The sequence below is a fragment of the Magallana gigas genome, chromosome 2 (assembly GCF_963853765.1).
Source record: "Magallana gigas chromosome 2, xbMagGiga1.1, whole genome shotgun sequence".
In the NCBI taxonomy this organism is placed as follows: Eukaryota; Metazoa; Mollusca; class Bivalvia; order Ostreida; family Ostreidae; genus Magallana; species Magallana gigas.
Genome location: NC_088854.1, coordinates 53,380,072 through 53,402,960, shown reverse-complemented (window position 1 = coordinate 53,402,960; position 22,889 = coordinate 53,380,072). Strand labels below are relative to the sequence as shown.

Sequence of the window (22,889 nt, the reverse complement as noted above, 5' to 3'; positions counted from 1 at the left end):
TTAGTTTGTTTTGAGATATCAAAGATAGCGTGTTCAATCCCAGGCTAGGAAACAAAAGCTTTAACGGTTACTTGTATAGAACTATATTTGCTTGATACGGTTGGAATTAATGAATCGTGATGAGAACATCCCACTGTTACAACAATTCATTTATCAAAATTGTTTGACTTGCATGACTCAATAAACGACTGTACCCAATAAATAAAACAAAGTTGATTAAAGGTTTTGTAATTTTTTTTATAATTATTGTTATTGGCAATAATAATTATTCTTCAAAAAAGGGTTAACGCTATCAACACTTTTCCAAAGAATGAATTACACTCTATTAAGGTGAAGCTAAACCGAGGATTTTGTTACTTGGTCTTTTGTTCATATGCAGGATATTTTACTGTTGTGGCGATATGGAACGAACTGTCCATAGTATTTGTGCAGTAAGAACCATTTAAAAACTGTGTTTCTATTTGATTAGCAACGTATGTTTGATCTGTGCAATGGGTCTTTGGGCCTCAATTTAACTATAGTTGTGTCTTAGTTGATATAATCGAACTCTTTACAGAGGAAATAATTGATTGAGTAAGAACAAAGCCTACGGATATATTTAGTTTTGTTTTGTCTAATTTACCCTCTGTTAAACGGTTTTCTTAATTTGAATACTTCTATTTAAATTGCGCTGATTTCGGGTGACAAAATGCCTTGGTGCAGACAGACAGGTCATCAATAAACATCTTACTCATGACATTTTGATCACGAGTATATGTTACCGGGTCAGTGCTAGCAACATGATCAAATACAAGTTAGAAGAACTTGCACAATGGCGCTAACGTTATGTGGACTGTTTCTTTATTCTGCCTGTAAGTATTTCACTTTAATCACTTATTATTAATTGAATATTCTTTTATAAATGGGGTTTGTGTTTAAATTAAACGTGTATTCATTATGTAAAATCTTTTAAAATTTTTAAGGATCATTTCATAGAAAAAGATGGGGTTTGTTGGAGTAAATATAGGGTTTTTTATATGAAGTATAAATCACCGTAATAAATTCTTGAAAAAATAACGGGATTGATGTTAGCCCCCCCCCCCCCCCCCCCTCACTTAAGACCCCCTTACTGTTCCTACCTGCCTGTTAGACACGTGCATTTTTAAAATAAAAACAAATCCCAAGAATTTAATAATTCTGATGCCAAGTTATATAAATGTACAATCTTATAGCGAAGTCTGGTTAATTTTTATATAAACGAAGGTAACAAATTTTGGAAAGGAAATTTTAACTAAAGTCGAGCTCTTTGCAAAGAAACGATTAGGTTATCCGACGCGGCTGTGGCAGACACGTGACGTATTGCAAAATTGATAACCTGACAATGATGCAATTCTAAATCATAGACCTTAACTGTAAAAGACAAATACTTTCGATAAATGTAATAGTTTGTTTCATGATGATTTGTTTGTGAAACACACTTTCTTCCGAATATAGCCAACTTGTGATGTACATACTTGAAAGTTCATTGATATACTATCGAAAATTTGTGTTATGATATTTCTAATATGATAACTAGACTGAGATGAGATAAAAATAATGTTGTCTGAGTCTAGGGTTCCTAGCTCTTAAAGCTTAGGTTTAATCAGGTTTTCCGAAGGAAACATCCGGTTATTGAAATTGTGAAAATTGCGGGCGGGCGGACGGCTGCCAAAGAGTACACCTATTGTACTGATAGCTCCTCCGACAGGTTTAAAGACAGAAGTTTTTGTTTTGCAGATTAATTGAACATATATCATAGATGTGCGTTTACCTGTATTTTGTTTCGGTGAATTATGATGGGTACATGTAAATGCCATCTATTAAACTAAATACTTTTTTTCATAATACTTTACACACGGTGCATAATTTGTCTAGATAACTCATCTACATCATTGAAATCGGTCCTATGAAGAGATTTCACGTAGGATTTCACAGAGTTGTTCATTTTCGTTGTCAGAAGGAGTAAGATTCATTTTTATTTTGACTAATTACAAGTTATTGACAAAACATTTCGAAACCTGTAACTGTGAAATAAAAAGGGTCAGCACCTATTTCCTTATAATTAGACTTCAAAGGTGCTTGAGAGAGAATCCCCCCTCCCCCGATTTAAACAAACGTGTTAGATGACTTTTTTAAAAGAAACTCCTGTACACAACATGTTCTATTTATGATATCTAAAAATAAACGGAAAATTGATTACGATTAATGTAAATCACTCCCCCGCCCTTGCATATAAAAAGACGAAAGGTATGCCACTTCTATTTGTTTACATGACTACCCCTTTGTCATTTTGGGACTGTAAAACATGTATCCGCTTTATAAATCCAACAAACACGGGATGGTGTTATCGCGGTTAATATACCTCTACTTAATATTATATGCTTGGAAACTGAATGGGCGTTTTTTGTAAACCTGGTAAGTGCTAACGTTATCATATCAAACGAGTTTTTCGAAGACAAACTAGGTAACTGCATGAGACGGAAGTCAACATCTTTCAGTGACGTAATGTACACCCATGAAAGATAAAACCCGAGGAGTCTTTTTGCCCACCGATAAAATTAAATCAATTATCTTGGATATTATCGTCACAGTGACCTAGCGGAGGGACATACCTTTCCTCTTTTAATATGCAGGTTGGAATTGGTTTTTAAATATTTGAAATGGAAAATGATATGCACGGCTTGAAAGGAATTTCTATTAAAGAAAAGTCAACTCTGCCGGGTATATAAATCGGGGGGGGGTGGGGGGGAGAGAGATAGAGAGAGAGAGAGAGAGAGAGAGAGAGAGAGAGAGAGAGAGAGAGAGAGAGAGAGGTCCTGTCCTCGAACACCTGAGATACTTCACTATTACAAATTGTCACCAGGTGAAAAAATAGTAAGGAAAATACGTGAGCAGATTAAGCATCTTTTGAAACCTATTTTTCAACACCTATATCTATCCTTTAAATTTCATTGTAACAACAAGTTGATGGTATCTTCTACTTTTTCATTGTATCTACTTCCAAACCACCCGATCTTTAAGATTCTTCCCGGCCACCATAAAGCTACTTCCATTTGACAAACTGTGTGTTAGTTGAATTTGGGCAAAAGGGGAATAATTCAAGCTTAAGACAGGATAAGGATTTGATCGAGTAACATATATATCGCAAACATCGCACGACATGTTATCATTCTTGAAAGTTTTAAAAGATTCGGATAAACTAGCGAGATATCAATAATCAAAGTTGGCGTCTAGAAAAAATAAAATTACTAAAAAGCGGGTTTTTTTAATGTGTCATCATGCATACTGCTCTCTCTCTCTCTCTCTCTCTCTCTCTCTCTCTCTCTCTCTCTCTCTCTCTCTCTCTCTCTCTCTCTCTCTCTCTCTCGTAGAAAAAAATCAGTGCATTGCATTTAGAAACAAGCGTTATAAAATCAATCTCAAATTTCTTCGATGTGCAACCGAATACCAATTTTAATTGTTAGTGGAATTTTATGCACATTGTATTTGTTTTTTTGTTTTTAAAACACATGATTAATAAGAAAACAATAGATTTGACAAAACATGGCTCTCTGTGAAACTATCGATATAGCGGAAGCCTTACTTTTGCTCATTTAGATTCTCGTTTACTTGCCTACAGCCGGAACTTTGCTTTCAATAATATAACAGGAACACAGTATTTTGTTCAATATAATAAATGGTCTTCCGGTGAAATCAGAAAACCTTAAAGTAGTCTGAGTATCGCACTACGTCATCATACGGATTTTACAATATTGGTTCTACTTCAACATAGTGTTTTAAATATCCGGTATTGATTTTGCTCTACATCGCTGTTGTAAACAATGACAATAATAAGCAGTTAGAACGGTTATGTATGTATTGTGTAAGAGATAGAAATGGTTAATGTTGAGAAACTCGATTTTGTTGAAGTAAACCAGGATCTCGGGTATGCTTATATTTTCTTTGTTTTGATGCCCCCCCCCCCCCCGAATTTTTTCTTGTTCTTTTACTAAAACCGGTTTGTATTAAGAGATAGAAGCTATTTCAAATTTAATCAATCGTCAAACATTTAATGTTTAAATGATATCTAACATTGTTGACATATCTAAGCATAAAACTGTAGCAAAATATGATTTTTATGGAGTTTTCTTCAGGGTGTACTTGGTTTAGATATTATAGCGTGAAAAGTAATTTGTCAACGTATGATTTATTTTACCGAATCTTTTTTAAAGATGTTATTCTATAGAACAAACACCATGAATTTAAGTTTGAGTCCATAAAAAGTATTTAAAAAACTGTATTCTAATTTGATACATCGGGCGAATAAAGTGTATTTAGTTAGAACATTTTGCGCAAAAATGTTGATGAGATGTGGTTAAGATAAATGTTAATACTCTATTTTGTATATCCAGTTTTAATTTCCTCTAAATTGGTAATTATTTTTTGGAAAAACAGACGTCTGGCACATTTCATCATTATCAATAATTTTGGCAAGGGGGTACACTTTTCTGAGAGACGATAACAAAAAAACTAGCATGTAAACATAGATATTTTCTTATGTATATATATTGCAAGAACGTATATTTATCATTTAAAACTAAGCTTTTAATGGTTGAGCCCATTTAGTGCCGAGTATAGGACTACCTTAATAATCAATATTTTAAGCATTTGCAATGAAACTTTATTTGAAATGAAGTGTTGTATACATTAGTCAACATACTACGGCCAACCCTGGGGGCGTGGAGTCATACAGACGTCCATACAATACGTGGAACCATTCTTTCCACCGCCTCGTATCATAGACTGGTCCGTCCGGCAGAGAAGATCACCGTCAATGTCTCGCTAAGTCTACTGACAGTCAACGACTTGGTTAGTATATCTTATGTTGCCTTCAGCTGACTCGATTTCAAATAGATTTCCTTGCTCAATGTGTTTTCCGCTAAATCATACAATATGGCCTCGTAAAGAGAAAAGTGTCCCAGAGATGTTTAAATTTTAACTTTTTTTCTTTATTTCAATGACAAGGCACTAAACTTGTATTTATTTATCTTTCCAGGACGTAAAAACTCAGACCTTGTCCACCACTGGTTGGTTAACAGTGGTAAGTAGTCCACAATGGGTTAACATTGATAAATAGCCCACCACAATTCGTTTAATAGGAAAGAAGCTGATAGATCTAAGTAGTCTTTGTTTAGTTAACAGTGGTTAGTCGTACACCGTAGTAAAGTTGTCCATCATAGTTTGATTACCGGTCCGAGTTTCTTACATAATCGTTAGGATTGTCTATAAGTTTGATATAACAATAAATCAATGATTTGATAACATAACATTATCATACATGTAGGAAAACGATTTTTATGGGAAGGAGATGACCCTGGCAGTGTTTACGAATATCTCAAATATAAAAGTTTATTGTATCCGTTCGCTACTTCAAAAGTACGTCATAGTGTCTGAATATATCAGTCTACGAAACCAAAACTAGACCTTGATTGTTATTCCCATGTCCGAATAATACAGGAAATGGTCGGTAATCAATTCCGCCCTGCCCTTTAGTTTGTGACCACTAACGTAAATGTCGAAATGTTCCCCAACAGGTTCTTTTATTCTCCTGGTATCAAAGGTGTAGAAGGGTTATTTTTATTCTTTTCCCGAGATCATCTTTTCCCTATTGTATTGTTTATAACAAACTTTACAGCTGGTGAGATAAAAGCCTGTAAAAGGGGTCTTTGACAAGACAAGCCACCATATATTCTTTAGTTGCAATCCGTAATTTTTTGGACTTGTAAGCTGCCAGTGCTGTGAATGCAGTAATTAAAAGGGGTTTGGCAATCTTACATCTAATTTTGATGTCATCATACGGAAATAAATTCATTTGACCCTAATTTTTGTATAATTTTTCACAGGATGTTGTTAGAGTAATAAATTATAAAATGATAAGTACTGATAAGTTGAAACCTCTGTCTGCTTTCTTCTTGTTATAAAAGAGTTTCCCTTTCTTACATAGCTACCCCCATCAAGTGCAGATTTGCTATGTGAGAATCATAACCTCGATTACAAAAAATTTATTTCCATACTTTGCTTTATTCTTCAAAACTTGCATTAGAGGAACAGATTTGTCAAATTCTAGTAAATAATCCTTAAGGAAAACCTCCAAATGATATGTTGGCAGAAAATGGTTGAAAAAAATTGTGAGGATTCGTAAGTTAAGCACGGAGTTTTTACTTTCAAATCCTTCTTCCGAAGTTTCAAAATGTTAAAAAAATAAGTTTTGTTTAAATTTGTCAAGCTTTCTGTTTTTGCACGAAAATCAGAGGTTGGATGAATTCTAAATATACTGATTATGTAAAATCTGTTCTATAGGGATGGCAAGATGATCGATTAACTTGGAACGCTGCTACATACCCAGATGTAAGCCACGTGTACACGCTGGATTCAGAAGTTTGGAAACCAGAGTTGTTCATCGACAATTCGTTAGTTTTTGCTTATAATATCAAACACACAACAAATGCTACTTCAAAGAGGAAAAAATAGTCCTATTTCGTATTAACAAAATTTTTCGTAAAATTGCTTATACATTGTAAATCTATTTCAATTACGTTCTACACGTTTACGTTTTAAAATCACAATAACCTTCCATTTATTGTATATTAAACGTTTCAGAGTAAACTGTAATAATGTAAGATAGACAAATTGCACATATATCTAAGAATTTGTTAAGTGTTTAATACAAGTGGCTCGTATTGACAAAAATCGATTTTGAAACTATACTCTTTCTAATCAACAAAATCTCATTTTATTAATTTAGTTTAGATGATGTGTCAATTCTGCAAGACTCAAACGTCATGTTCAAGGTTCTACGTGACGGGGTGGTAGAGTGGAAGTTGCCGCGAATTTTCACCACTTTCTGTAACGTTGATGTGACGTATTACCCCTTTGACACACAGAACTGTGTCATAGAGATTACCAGCTGGGCATACACCGTTGATGAACTTTCCTTGCGGGCAACCAGAGAGTCTGTGAACATTGAGGACATCAAGTAAGGATGAATAGCTTCTCGATAAAGGTCCGAGGACTGGAAAATTATTTCGAATTCGGGAAAATAAACGTATTGTTCCTGGAACCAGTGTTTGTAAAGACGTTATTAAGTTATGCACATCTATTCTGCTTTCGGTAGGGTTTTCGAATAAAGGATGTTTTTAGATTAAGTGCACAATGACAATTAAAAACGAAACAGATTCTGATAAATTATTTTGTATTAAAATGTGTCTGCAGCCGTCGTCTGCTAGGAAATTTAAAAATCTTAAACAACATCATAAAGTTATATTATCAACATCAAAAAGATTGTGGTTAGCTATTTCATATAAAAAGTTATTTTAGGAGTCTTAATTCTGCTTTTTTAAAAAGAATATCGAAAAAAAAGATTTCATGACGTTACAATTACCAATGTGGATACTGGTATCAAATAAGCTATGGAATGTCACAATGAAATAGAGAAACTATAACTGAAACTTATTATTTTTCTTGTGGGCTCTTATTTATTCATTGTAAAAATGAAGAACTATTGAAAATATTTTCAGACCACACGGAGAGTGGACCATCCTTTCGTCGTCCATTGAATCAAGAGAACTACAAGAGACAAAGGAAAACGGAGATGTTGAGAAGTTTTCGCAACTAGACTTTTACATCAAAATGAAACGGAAGTCAAATTACTACATATCCAGCGTATTGCTCCCTGTTATTCTCACATCCTATTTGAATATCTTCGTCTTCTTACTTCCAGTCGATTCTGGTGAAAAGGTATGTAAACGTATTTATTTATTGTTGCTCTTGAAAACTCACATCTCTATGTTTAAAAAGGCTATTACAATATCAAGATCTTACATGTACCGATACAAAATTTTCTTGGAAACAATCATATCTGTAGAGAAAAATCACATTTACCTAGAGTTATAACGTGATAATGTGCAAACTTTTCGAACACGTTTTGTATCATGTTTTAGGTGGGATTTATTCTAACGGTGCTATTGGCTTTGGCAGTGTTACTGACTTTAGTGAGCGATAGCATACCCTCTACATCGATCAACACAAGCATTCTGTGTGAGTACATGCTAGGTCATTGATTATAGAATGTTTGTATTATAAACAAGCATTCTGAGAGTATTGCATAAGCAATACACGTCCCCTACCGGTTTGTGGAAATTGTGAAAACAATGCACTGTTATGCAGAATATCGAACCCGAACATTAAAAAATTGGAATATAAAAAATTAATTTTCTCGAAAATATGTCAACCACACGCTACAAAAGTGTAAACTCGATCTGTAGTTTGACATTTTGAAGCTGTTCAGCAAATTTCATATTATTCCTCCAACACATAAAGAAAAAAAAGTGTGGAAAACTGAAGTGGGAGAGACAGACGGACGGACGGACGGACGGACTGACGGACGCAGAAAACCGGTAGGGGACTAATAAAGTAAGCCCCACCATGTATATTATAGCATTGAATCATGATTTTTTGAAGTATACACTCTCATAACTGCAGCGGTGTGTGCATACAAATTGAATAACGCGCGTTAGCCCGTTATGAAAATTTGTATGCACACACCGCTGCAGTTATGAGAGTGTATACTTCAAAAAATCATGATTTAATGCTTATATTTACATTTTTTTAACTTCTTGCCTTGTCTGCAAATGCGATTCATACCTTAAAATTCCTATCTTATCCTAAGGGTAAGTTAATATTAATGGAAGAGCCACAGTAACAGCCACAAGCGTGAACTTTGATTTTCGCTTGTGACGTTGCAGTTTGCAGCGTTTAAAGTTTGTGACGTCATAACAAAAACTCGTCATTTTGACCTTTGACTACTTGTTGCATTTAGAGGCATTTGAAGATCACAGAATTTAATGGAAAAACACAGTAGAATGTAAATATAACCAAGTGGTTTGCCTTTCTGTCATGCTACCCGCTGTTCTTCTCAACCATTCTTAAGTTTATATCTTTAAAAAATATAGATAAATGCATTTAAATTTGTATTATTAATATTTACATCATTTACAATTTTTATGAAGGAAAGTTTGAAAAACAGTGTTCATTGTTTTATCAGACTGTAGAAAAATTGCAAATGAACTATCGCCGTTCTTTTAAAAAAGACTCTCCCAAGTTTTTTTTAAAAAAACATGCAATTTTAATTGTTTCTATTACCATGACAGAATTATTTCATATATTGTGTTTAGCGTTATTTAAAAATCATTGTGTCCGGGTTTTTTGATAACAATTTTATCTGAGTTCAAACAATCAAGTAAAAGCAATTCTACCTTACAATAAATTTTCACTTTGTATTTACTTCGACTTTTTTATCCTTTTTTTGTGTTCAACACGGTTTCTATAAATGTTCAAAATAATTTTATGAAACTGTATGCGATGTCTTAAATACGGATTGATAACTGAAAAGTATGTTATGAAATGTGTTTTAACGATACATTTAATAGATTATAATGATCGAATTATTTATAACATCAAAAGGTCATGTGTAATAAAACTCAAAAAATCATATCATAGGTCTGTTCAGCCAAGATGAGCTTGCGAGTGTTTAACAAGTTTCCCTATGCTTATGACACATACTCGAAATACTTTTCTGCGAACGGCTGCTACATGTATTTTACAGAAGTTACATTTTCACTTTTACTGAAAAATAATTTTCAATATTTTGTATATATTAAAACAACTACATTCAACATGCATGTAATTCTTTCAGCTGTCTACCTGGCTGTGACGTTGTGTCTTGGAGTTGTGTGTTGTTTACTTACCGTTCTCGTCATTAGGATTAACTTCAGGGACCCGGATACTCCAGTCACAGATGTATGGAAGCGCATCCACGACAATATTCTAGTGCCGTGTTCGTGCTTGAACGGATGTTCTTGTCGATGTAAAAAGGGAAAGAAATCCGTCAATCCCATAGACCCTAAGGACGAGCTCGTGGTCATGAATTATGATGGCGAGAAAAATGAACCAAACCCAGAATTAGAGCCAGTAGACGAATTAAAATGGACACACGTGGCCACGCTCATGGATCACTTTTTTCTTGTTGTCATGGTTATCATTACGACCATTTCATCCACCACATTTATGGTGGCGTTGTCTGTAGGAGGGGCAGTGAATCAGTCGTAATCAACACTTAGACGGGGGCAGCTACCTTAAACTGAAAAACCATGGTGTGATTATTACAATCGTGTCCTGTCAGAAAAAAATAAACATTCATCTATATTCCCATATCATTTAAAATTAAAGTAAAGAATATGAAATAAAACTTGTACTTAATTGAACAAGGATCATTTGACCATAGAACTAAGACGAACTCACATTTACTTTCATATCACTTTCTAATGACACGTGGTAATACCGAACTATTTATTCCTTTTAAGTAAGACTTAAGTGACCTAAGTTTATAGCCCATGAGACAGTTGTTTCACAGAAAGGATGCTTATATATAAAAAAAAAATAACCTCTTTCATTTTAAGTGAGAACAGCATTAAATACTACTGTTGACGATGTTAAATGGTAATTTAATATATGTGTTTACATCACAACAATAAAAGCCAAATCCTGTTCCTTTTGTTAATTTTTGGACAGTTGTATATAATTGCAAAGGTTTAAAACTTGTACTATCAAAATTTTATATATTCACTCTCTTATGGGAGAGTAATGATCTGAGGTTGTGAGGGCCAGTAAGGCTGATTTTATTATGAAAATATGTGTCTAGGAAAATGGTAATTTACAAGACGATAGGAAGATAATAAATGAATATATTTCTTTCATCTTAGTAAAGTTCATATTTCAGGGAAATAGTGTTTATAGTACCGGTATTGGCTTAAAACTACATTTGTCAAAAGTAAAATAAGAATGAATAAGAATAATTAAATAATCTCTGATTAAAAACTAATTTGCGTTATCAATGCGGGACCTAACTTACGTTTGCTATGTACCTCGCCAACGAATTTTTTGGGATGATACCATAAGATAAAAGATAGTACTGGACTACATGAACAATGATAAGAACAATGGTCTGCAGAATAAACATGGCTGGATTTCTAGAAAACTTCTTTTCGTTTGTTTTCTTAAAATTTTCAATTGATGATTCGGAATTTTCTTTTTAAACAGAATGTTCAGTTATCCACAAAGCTTCAAACCTTACAAAATGACGTAAAACGCCGAGATGACCTAATAAACGAGTTTCTAGAACGCATTCGTCAAGAAAACAGATGGATGAACTTGAAAATGCTTTTTAACTCAAAGACAATTTATGCAAGCATTATAAAAGCAGACTCAAAGACTTGGTGATCAAACGTAGTGCCGTGTCTAATGAAGCTATAAACCGTACTCCCGTCATTAAAGACGATAAGAAGATAGGTCGAAAAGGTGAGTGATGTTATGAAATTGTCAGGTCATATTCCACTTTACATGTATGTGATTGGTCTGCTTATTAACACAAATGCTATCTTTATACTAAAGAAATGACGGTCTTATCTGTTATTAAATTGCTTGATTATTATCCGGCAATATAAACTGTAACGTCGGCAATCATTTGAGTTGAAATAAACGTTCACGCAAAAACCCAATGTTTTACAGCATCTAATCAAAATTGTTTTTATTTCACTGATCGATTATTGGCCTCTTTTGTTACTAATAATACTTTTTTGATGGGATTGTTGCTTTTTACGTCCAGATGTCGAGCGCCGAGCTCAGCCCCAGTGCGCATCATACTTTGATTTTTTTTAAAAAACGCACAAATGTCGGAAATGGCTATAATGGAGTAATAGGAATCTTTACTGCTCCAACAGACGGCATCAGTGTCCTCGACTGGGTGATTCGACTGGTGTCGGCCGCACATGCTACCTAACTGATGCTAAATAATGATTAACTTAGTGTTACATTTCTTCGTGCAAAACAGGATGACGACATCTCAGTAAGCGGACTTGCTGTTGCACATGTCGGAAAGGAGATGTAGTATTTGTGCGGATGCATTCGCTTCTTGCTGGAGATGACGATATATTTTCCAAAACACACGAGAAGCCATCATTTTCCGGATGGTTGTTGCATTAAATAATACAATATCCTTTTAGGTTAACGCTCTTCCATTAGGCAAATTAAAGCTATACTTGCTACAATTTGCGTAAATTTTAGATAACGGGGAGGGAGGGGTGGGGGGTGCATGTGTTGATTACTTTCAAAAGTTACTTTTATGCTTTAAATATCAATAATAAGTTCGATTGCGTAACAGAAGAAATATCAAAATTTTAAAAACAATAATATTTATAATTCTGACAGGAAAGTATTGAAAGTACTGCATCCTTTTGAATATTAATTTATCACGTGATATCGAAATCTAATTTGAGACTATCATACAAAAATGGGAGATGGGTCAACACCTTTATAATTGTTATATTTCATGATGAAAAGAATATACTTTTTATTTCAGTAAAGCATGAATTGTTCCAGTATACGAGTACCTTGAACGTCTGTGTTTCCTCTAAGGGCTACTTTTAGTCCTGTGAGTGTTATCGTATTTAAATGGTCTCGTGAATGACATCCGTATCACATGTACATTCATAAATAGGTCTCAAATCAACATACAAAATCGAGACAGAGTTAGCAAACAATAACTGCCAAGTGATTTCCTGTGGACATACACAATGATGTAGGTTTCGCTCTTCCTTCATCAACATTCATGAAAAGGCATTTAAATTCTGTGTCTCAATGGAATTCATTACTGTAATTTACAGAATAAGGGTAACTATTTAAAAGTAAACCAAAAATGCGTTTTCATTCAAAATAAACGCAAATTATAGCGTGTATAGTATTAAAAGTAAAAATTAAAAATACAACAATTGTTGAATTATGAAAAGTTTGATGAGACTTGAACTTAAGCAGGGTTAAGTAGAAACAAATTTATTAAATAACATCGATCAAAAATCGAGCATGACTGTCATAGGGACATTTTACCTTCTCCTTTGTACTAGCATAAATAATCTCTTAAAATAGCATCACATTCCTTGACCTGCCACATAACGAGGCAGAGTACAGTTAGAATGCGCATGACTTTGCGCATCTTTCTTTCATGCATCTTTAGCAATAGGTGCAACGTTTAAATTTTCTTTCATATTGTGTATTTAAACAAAATTGATATAATATATAACGTTAATGGGTTGAGAAATTGTGATTATAAATTTGATAGGGTAAAATGCTTAAATTTCATTCACGCATCATCGTTTCGATATTGTAAACATATTCACAATGCCAAAGAAAAGAATATGAATCGCTCATTCATTCGAGGCTTTAATGGATTTTTTTCAAGAAGTATTTATTGACAGTGCATCGGAGAAAACATGTTAGTATTTAAGTTTTATTTTGCTAAAAACGAAGTCAATATATACATGTACTGCAATATTCCAGAATAGGCCACATTATTGACAATAAAGTCAAATTTGATAAAATTATTGGACCGAACCAGGAGGTCTATATTTTTTAAATTTCACAAGTTGGTGACTTTTTACAATAGTTTTCATATACTCTAATTTAAAAAAATCTCTATGACAAAAATAACAAACAAAATAGGGGAAAATATGAGAAATTCTGCACATATTACAACAAATTTTCGAAGGGCCTCATAATAAAACTTACTATAAGTTTCGAGACGACTCCCTAGAAAATTTGGGTGGTAAATAAATTAATTTTTGATTTAAAAATATAATTGATATAAAAGTAAAAGTACATGCAAGAATACTCATCAAAATATCTAGTGTAGAAATATTTACACTCGGCCTCGTTGAGATAAACGTTATTCCTCAGTGAAGAAGAAATACAGTGCAAGTGAAAAAACAACGTAAGAATACACATGTTTTAATAGAAATATACAAATATTCTTGAACACTTTCATATATCTAATAATAAATTCGAATATATAAACCTTTTGTTAAAAACAATAATATATGAAATAACAAATAGAATCTGATGGTTATCATGTTTATATAATATACAAACTTAAATTGAAATCAGAAAGATATTTAGAATTAAAGACATCGTAGTTTTGACTTATAGGAGGGACTGACTGTTAGTCTAAATAAAGAAGGTGAATCAATTTTCTTCCATCTTGAACCAAAAATGGTGCGATATGCGAAAGGAAGTGTACTGGTATCAGTATTGTCCACTACTTTGTAGCAATGAAGCCAGTCGCAGAAGATGGTGGGTTGGGTTTTTTTCACACATCATGACCATCAGTCTATAAAAGTTTGGCGTTCTTAATTCTTTTCATCGTTAATATTCAACAAAAACTCAACAAAAATATAGTCAAACACACGTACGCGTACCCGTACACGTTTTAAATCTCAAACTCTCATTAATAAAAAAAGTCTAATTAAAAACTAATCTACGTTACCAATGGGTGACCTTATATACTTTTGCTACGTACCTCGCCAACGCATTTTTCTACAGAATGATACCATAAGATAAAAGATAGTAGAGTCATAAGAAGATGGTCTGTAGAATGAACATGGGAGGACTTCTCGGAATATTCTTTTGGTTTCTTTTCTTAAAACTCTCAACTGCTGATTCAGAGTTTAGTGATTTAGAGTTTAAAGCTCTTGTTAAACAGAATGTTCAGTTATCCACAAAGCTTCAAACCTTACAAAATGACGTAAAACGGCGAGATGATCTATTAAACGAGCTTCTGGAACGCCTTATTCGACAAGAAAAACGAATGGATGAACTTGAAAATGTTGTAAAGTTTAAAGACAATTTCTGCAAACAATGTGAAAGCAGACTCAAAGACGTTGAGACCAAATCTAGTGCCGTGTCTAATGAAGCTATAATTAGAACTAACACAAATTCGTCAAACCGTACTCCCGTCATTAAAGACGATAAGAAGATAACACGAAAAGGTGAGCAATAATATGCCATATCACACTGTACATGTATATGATTCGCCTACCAATTTACCCAAATACTATATTTCTACTTAAGAAATGGCAGTCTCATATATTTCTTTATTGAATTAATAGATTACCATCCTGAAAATGATTCACTGTTTGAAATTTCTTTATACCATTTGTAAAATCGGCAACTAATTGAATTGGAATAAATTTTCACACATAAAAAAACAAATGTTTCACATGATCTAATCAAACGTGTTTTTATTTCACAGAACGGTTATTGGCCTCGATTATTCCTAGAAATGCTCCTTCTTTTGATGGGATCGTTGCTTTTTACGCCCAGATGTCGGTCATAGAAAACAGCCCCAGTGCGCACCATACTTTGATTTTTGACAAAGTACGCACAAATGTCGGAAATGGTTATAATGGGGTAACAGGAATCTTCACTTCACCAAAAGAAGGAATCTATGTCGTCAACTGGGTCATTCGAATGTATTCGGCCGAACATTCTACCGAGCTGATGCTAAATAATGATCAACTCGGTGCTACCTTTCTTCGCGCAAAACAGGGTGATGATGGCTCCGTGAGTGGTCTTGCAGTTGCACACCTCGCTAAAGGAGATGTCGTGTTTGTGCGGGTTAACTCCCTTTATGCTGGAGATGGCAATGTACACGCCGATAGGAATGGGTGGCCATCATTCTCGGGATGGTTGTTGCATTAAATTATTCAATATTTCATTGTTATAATCCTATTTGCCTAATTAAACGTTTCTTACGCTTGCATACACGTTTCAATGACGTAGCAATGAATTGCGCTTAAAAGGTACTGTGGAATCATTAAAATTCGTGTGGGCCAATTTTCGCGGATTGCTTATATTTTACAGGTTCGAGGGGACGTAATTTCGTGTATTTTCGTATACATACAAAAGGACTATGACTTGATGAGATGAGAGGTAGCCACGAATTCCACGAAAATTGAGCCACCACGAAATCTAATGATTCCACAGTATCAGGTCATGGGGCATTAAAACAGTTGATCTCTGCTCTACATTTTACCGTCATGTATTTCCTTTAGTTAGTAAAAGTAGGACTTCAATCAAAGGGTAGTTCCGGGTTCAGTTTGCATGATGTTACAGAGGCGGATCCAGCAATTTGGAAAAGGGGGGGGGGGGTCCATTTGATGAAAACCAATATGTACAAAATTCATTATTTATCAATAAACAAGGACTTTTTGAACGTTTTCAGTGCGTATACAATTGTATTTAATAAACATTTATCTCATCACTATCTATTTCAACAGCAGAGTGCACTGCATTATTGAGCGTTTTGCCGTTATGGTTTAGGTAATGAAGATTTTGCATAATACATGTATCTAGCCTCAAGAAACCCAAGTCTCCAGCAATGAGAAAGTGCGTCCATGCTTGATAGAAAAGAAACACTAAGAAACAAAAATAACTCAAACTAATTACGACAAACTATTATAAAAATGGATATTTTGCTAATTTTTTTTATGTCTTTGATGTTTTTAAATTCTGAACTATATTAATCGATTTTGATTTCTATCGATTGCCTTCTTAAATAAAGGTCTAAATGATAGGATATGACAAAAGAGAGGGGATAATTTATCTGCTGAATAAATGGTACGTGTGTAATACTGTGGTAAAAGCAATTGTCGTCCCAGGGAACTTGATGTGACCTCTGTAATGGGTGCGTTACATCATCCGCTGTAACGAAGAATATTGACCCGGGTTGAAAATTGACCCAGGGGTCATTTTTCAACGTTGAATATTGACCCGGCAGGTCATTTTTCAACGTTGAAAATTGAGACCAGAATCGTGAAATTTATACCCGGGGTCATTTTTCAACGGTATGAAAAAGATTTTTCTAAACTCTGATGACCTCGACCCGTTGAAAATTGATCCTGTTGAGAATTGACCCAAACCTCAGAGTTTTGATCTGAACTGGAACTTAATCTACACGGTTTAAATGTACAATCATGCACATATTTGAAAGTTTCAGTTTTAAAATGTACATACTGTCCGATACATATGCGGACGTGGCTAATTTCTTTTAGGCTGATATGTCCAATTAATCATTTAAAAAATATGATATCCATTTATTATTACAATACATTGTACTATGTAAATAAAGCTAAGAAGATGACCGTTTGCTTCGGAATGGAGCAGGCGAGTAGGGCTAGAATACTTTTTTACATAGATTACATGGTTTTCATTCCCTCATGTGACAGAATTTAAAGTTTAAACTTGTCATAATCTCTGATAAAACATATTGCCCGTTATCGTCACTTTTAAGGCAATTCAACAGAGCTCTATTCGACAGGCACCTGACGTTGTATTTTTTACTAATAATTGAAAATACATAACCTCTATACTGCTTTATTGGGTAAAGGGTATATATATATTTATATCAAGACAAAAGGAAATAATATCAGATACCTATGCTTAATTTGAAGAAGTCAGAATATTTCACTGACAAAATAATAAATGAATGGTTGTCATATTTTTATCCTTTTTCATATATACTGGGGTTTTTTATACGTATATATACATCATATACATATTTACACATGTTTTTTAATTTTTTAAGACTTAAAAATAATTTTTCATAAACTTGTCTAATTAACTTTATTGAAGCACTATCCAATTTTCTGCATATACAGTCATAGTTCTTCTTAAAAAATGCAATTTCTATTATTTTGAGTTTTCCATTCTATTATTTACTTGTAAATTACAAAACACAGGCAACTGACGTAATGTATTTTCTCAAAACTAAAAACATATACCCTCTACAGCAAAACTGTTATCAATTTAAAAAAAAAGTAGGTTTGCATCTAAATATAGAGTCGGAGATTGGTTGATCTAATTATATTAATGGTATATACATGAAAAGGTATGCGAAAAGTATACAACTGATAGATATGTTGTTTGGAGCAGCTGCATCAAAGAAAAATCCGAATTGCTTAAACATGTACAAATTGAAGCAACCAGGACAGTGACAGGGATCAGAGTTAATTCTTCTAGAATAATTTTATATAGTGAGCTTAATTTGGAAACCTTGCAATCTCGACGGGATAACCATAAACTAATTATATTCTACAAAAATATAAATGGTTTAGCACCACTAGATATGTTAGATTGAATTCAATCATATTTTCTTACTGAACATGCATATAATCATAGATCGAATTAGCTTTTTTACTATCTACCACTATATACTTATTACAAAAGCTTTGCTCCGTCTACATGCAAATTATGGAATAATCTTCATGCAGAAAAGAAAATGTCATCAACTTTATCTTTCTTTTAAGTCAAAACTTAAAAAAACAAAATATACCTAGAGCTTACAAACCTTTCAGTTAAGACAATAGGAAATATTATTTTACGTCAATTACGGAATAAAGCTAGTAAAGCTTACTTATTTAAGGATTTTTTTTATCTGACGTGAGTCGATGTTTATACTGTGGGTCTGAATCTGAAGGAAATGTGATTTTTCCCCTGGATATCCAAGATACACTCAACAAAGAGACGAACTTTTTAAACAACTTATTGACATTAGTGTACAATTTTATATGAACTATATACTTTATGGTAGTTCTGATTTTTCATATAGATAAATTTGTAAAATTGTTTCCAATGTTTATACTTATATATATTAGATCTCCGAAGCGTTTTTTGATTCTCTTAAGGTACACTGTTTAAACCTATTTAAGTATTATACCTGTATATTTACTTAATATACAATTCCCTTTTATTTACTGTTCTTTTCAAATGGACTGGATCACGAAAATCTCATTCTTATGTTTGTATCTCTGCAGGTATAAATGAAGATGATAGGTTTGTTAATGTAGGTGTGAGTAAACATGTCTACCAACAATATGTCATACAATCATATGTGCAAAATATTCAGATAATTATTTAATATTCAAGTACCTCATGTCTTATATACACATAATATACACATTTAACACGTTTAGATTAAATTAATAATGTAGGTGGCTCTGATATGAAGGTCAATCATCTACTCCAACGCTGCTGTATGATCTTCTACTACTTATTTCTATTCAAAAAATGCAATTTACCAATTTATTGAGGAAAACAATTACTGTTAGTAAATTTATGATAAATTTTTGTGATCAAAGCAATTTAGAAACTTTAAAGCAAAATTCTATTGTCATCCTGTACAAAAATTAGGTTGCTAACTTGCTACAGATGAAGCAGAATTGTTAATGCCTAGAAAAAATAGCGATTTGATGATATTTAGTTACATCAGAAGTTATTCTAACGGAACAAATAAAACACCAAAAATCGGCTTTCCAGATATAGTTAGTACAGCATTGTTCATGAAAGAGTACAATCATGTTAGCATATCATCATTTTGTAAACTGTTATTGGCTGGATGGGTGTGAATACAAAATCCAGATAGTCACAGTTTTAACAAACTGAGTGGGTGCAAACACAAAAATCTCAATATGACATACTGTAATTTTTTTTATTTACACCCACTCAGAAAATTTACAATGAACAATATCAAAGTTTCAATTTACTGGGTGAACGTAAAACCAAAATTAAAAAATATGACGTATTGTAATTTTTTAAAATTATTTATATTTGTACACTTCTCCAGCAAATTAAAGAAAGGAGTTTTACTGAATTGAATATTTTAACGTGTAACCATGTATACTAATACTATTAAAAAACATATATTTCTTTAAAAATATATAGATACCACACAAAACAGCAATTATACGCTAAAAGTTTATTATGAATAAAATAGTTATTACATGTACATATTTAAAGGGATACTATGTAAATTCAAAAAATATTTATGTAAGTCTCATTTTAACCCAACCCCCCCCCCCCCCCCCCCCCCCCGGTTGAAACATGTAAATCTAAAGAATAAATATATAAAAATTGATAATTTTTAATTAAATAAACTCAAGTTATAATATTGATTCGTTAATTTGTGCTTCTTTGCTGTTGAATTTTGAACCGATTTCATGATCAAAATTTCACGATGCGGGTCAATTTTCAACGGATTAGGGTCTTTATTCAACACCTTTGGTCTCAATATTCAACGTGTAAAAATGACCCCCTGGTCAATTTTCAACCCGGGTCAAAATTCTTCGTTACACCGGCACTAGTATAGATGCGATCATATTTAGAAAAGTTTTGAAAAGTTGGGCATTTTCATAATGGTTTACATATAAAGTTAAACCCTTTAGCCGGTATTCAGTTTTGTAACAGAATTTCCGATTCTTGGAAACAAAACAAAAAAGGCTTTCTTTTGTGTTTCATGTGGGTATTGTCTTTTCCGATATATTTTATTTTTAACAAATAAAATATACAACATGACAATTGTCATGTTTCCAACCCCCGGACCCCCCCCCCCCTCTGGATCCGCCAATGTGTTAGGTTCCTTGCAACCTCCTTGATTATAGAAGCTATGAATTCAATAGCAATGTAATATATAATCATATATTTACATATATCAGTCTATCAAGTATTATTCCCTCTATTTCTTAGGGAAGTTATAGTTAGTTCATAGCTCTATAGAAACAGCTGGACTGAAATCTACATGCCCCGTTTATCGATTGGTCGAAAGCTACATCGGCTGAAACTGACAAGAAGCTGACAGGACATGCCCTGTTTATCGATTGGTTGAAACCTACACACTGTCGTGTATCCGCGCCGGTAGTGACGTGTTTGGATAAAGTGAAAATGGTGGTTCCGTTTGCTTCTTGATAAGTTTTCGTTTTATTTAAGGCTTACATTGTCTACTTTTACATGAAAAAGATCGTCATATCTATTTAAAAGTGTATAAAATCTTTAAAGTTCTACGAAGTTTATGTTAAAATTATGTAAATAAGCAGTTCATGTCGATTAATTGTGAACAACGAAACAGGTTTGGATGACCTTGTTTTTCAAAATAGGAACGGTTTGGATACGCATCTGATACGGTTTGGATGTAATTAATTTGTGAGTGTAAACAGTTCCTTTAATTATCCCCTCGCGAAGGGGATATAGCATCGCTACTATGCGATATACATGCCCTCACTGAAAAGCATGCTTTCAATATAATGGATATCGTCATGTAATAGACATATGAAGTCACATTGTTTAAAAAAAATAAACATACACGTTAAAGACTTGTGCATTAAAGCCAACAAAACTTATCATACCATAATTTGAATTTCAATTTTACACACGCTCCAAATAACTTGCAATTGGCTTATAAAAATTGCACACAGATTGCTTTACAGATATGTTAAGTCTATTGTATAATCATTCCATCGATATTAATTTCGAAAGATTCAGCCTTTAAGTTACCAAAATCTTTACCGACACAAAAAACATGTGTTTACGATAGTTGCTACAGCGACCTAAGAAAAATCACGGACTGCACGAAATAATCACGCTGATGTCAGACTCCAATTCTTACAGGAGACGATTTGGATGTTTATTTTAGCTAACGTACTTTTATACAGTAACAGTAATTTAGCGAACTTTACTAACTTTTCATAATCAGTTTATGAATTAGTAAAAAGAAAGATTTAATATGAACAATAAAATGCTTTCTTTGACGATTCATGCGGGTTATGAAGGTAGCGATCGTTGCAGAAAAAAATGACATAACCCGCCAACCCGGGATGTATTTTTTCTGCAATGTCGCTACGTTCATATCCCTAATGAATCACCAAAGAAAGCATTTAATTGTTTAAATACACGCAAGTGGGATGGATCTGATTACACTTTTCAAAAACCCAATTATACTACGTATACATTTTCAAGCAACTAAATTTATTTCTGTTTATGAAGAATTTAAATTCATTTAGTTAATTTTGCCAATCACCAAAAGTAAAAACGATCAAAATTGTAATATATATCGCGTCAAGGTGATTTCATCTTTGGTTGTTTGGTTTTAAAAGCAGTATCCTCATTATAAACAAGTTATGTACCACTGAACTGGTATATGATGTACAAAATAATTTAAATCCAAGGAGGGCAAACAGTGTTATTGAATTTTATGATTAAGTTAACAAAACTTTAGAGCCGTTTCATCAAGAGTTTTGACTTTCGGTGGGATGTTTTTATCTAGTTTGCTCATCAAAACAACCTGTCAAATATTGACCTCATTTCTTCTAACTCGCTACGAGTAACTCATTAATATTCATAAACTGACAAAATTAGAAAGTTGTTTTCTCTGTTTTGCTGAACTGGTTCGATTTTTGAAATTGACGCTGTTTCATGATTTACAGCCCAGTATTAAGTCGGAGAAGTGAAAATGCTATCAATGTATTCAAATCTGTTAAACCGTCTTCTGTCTCGCACTGCCCAAAGTCCAAGCTCTGTCTTTAACAGATCTAAATTAGCCTTAAAACTTCATGTTCAAACTTGGTCTTTGTCAATATAATTTGTCACAAAAGCTTTACACTTTAGTATAAATTGATATATCGGCAATATGAACTTCAGTTCAAAGTGTAGAGAGTCTTTCGCATGTCGATATTTTATGCCATTTTCCTGTCTCTACTGGTAAGCGATGATTTGATTAACGACACTCAGTTAATATTTTTCTCTAAATTTAGATAAAAACTAACTTAAAATATAAATTATATATATAAATTTTCTAAATCAAAACTACGCGTAATGATACACTATTCACTGTTTAGAACTATTTACGTCACGTCCACTTTTGAATGCATGCACATGTAAATTAGTTTTTTAATTTGTTTACTCTCTTATTATTTGATGAAATCTATTTTACCTGCGAACTGATAAATTGTTCAATACAAGCCGCATATTTGATACATCTAAATTTTTAGAGGTGTTTGCTCTGCTCCTATTTTGTACTTTTCCTTTGGACTTTTGAAAACTGTCACCACATGTCGTACACCACTTGTATTTTCGAGAAGTCTTTAATACAGAGATGGAATCATTAATTTTTTACTACA

At 33.1% G+C, this 22,889-nt stretch overlaps 1 protein-coding gene across 1 annotated transcript; it reads left to right on the top strand.

Moving 5' to 3' along the window:
* Window positions 1-680: 680 nt before the first annotated feature.
* LOC105321010 (neuronal acetylcholine receptor subunit alpha-7) lies at window positions 681-10,602 on the top strand. The gene is made up of 8 exons (XM_011419168.4): window positions 681-851; window positions 4,709-4,866; window positions 5,054-5,098; window positions 6,358-6,467; window positions 6,803-7,033; window positions 7,575-7,794; window positions 7,998-8,094; window positions 9,752-10,602. Exons 1-8 carry the CDS (start codon window positions 812-814, stop codon window positions 10,162-10,164), a joined length of 1,314 nt encoding a protein of 437 aa, XP_011417470.2. The 5' UTR covers window positions 681-811; the 3' UTR covers window positions 10,165-10,602.
* The last annotated feature ends 12,287 nt before the right edge of the window (window positions 10,603-22,889 follow it).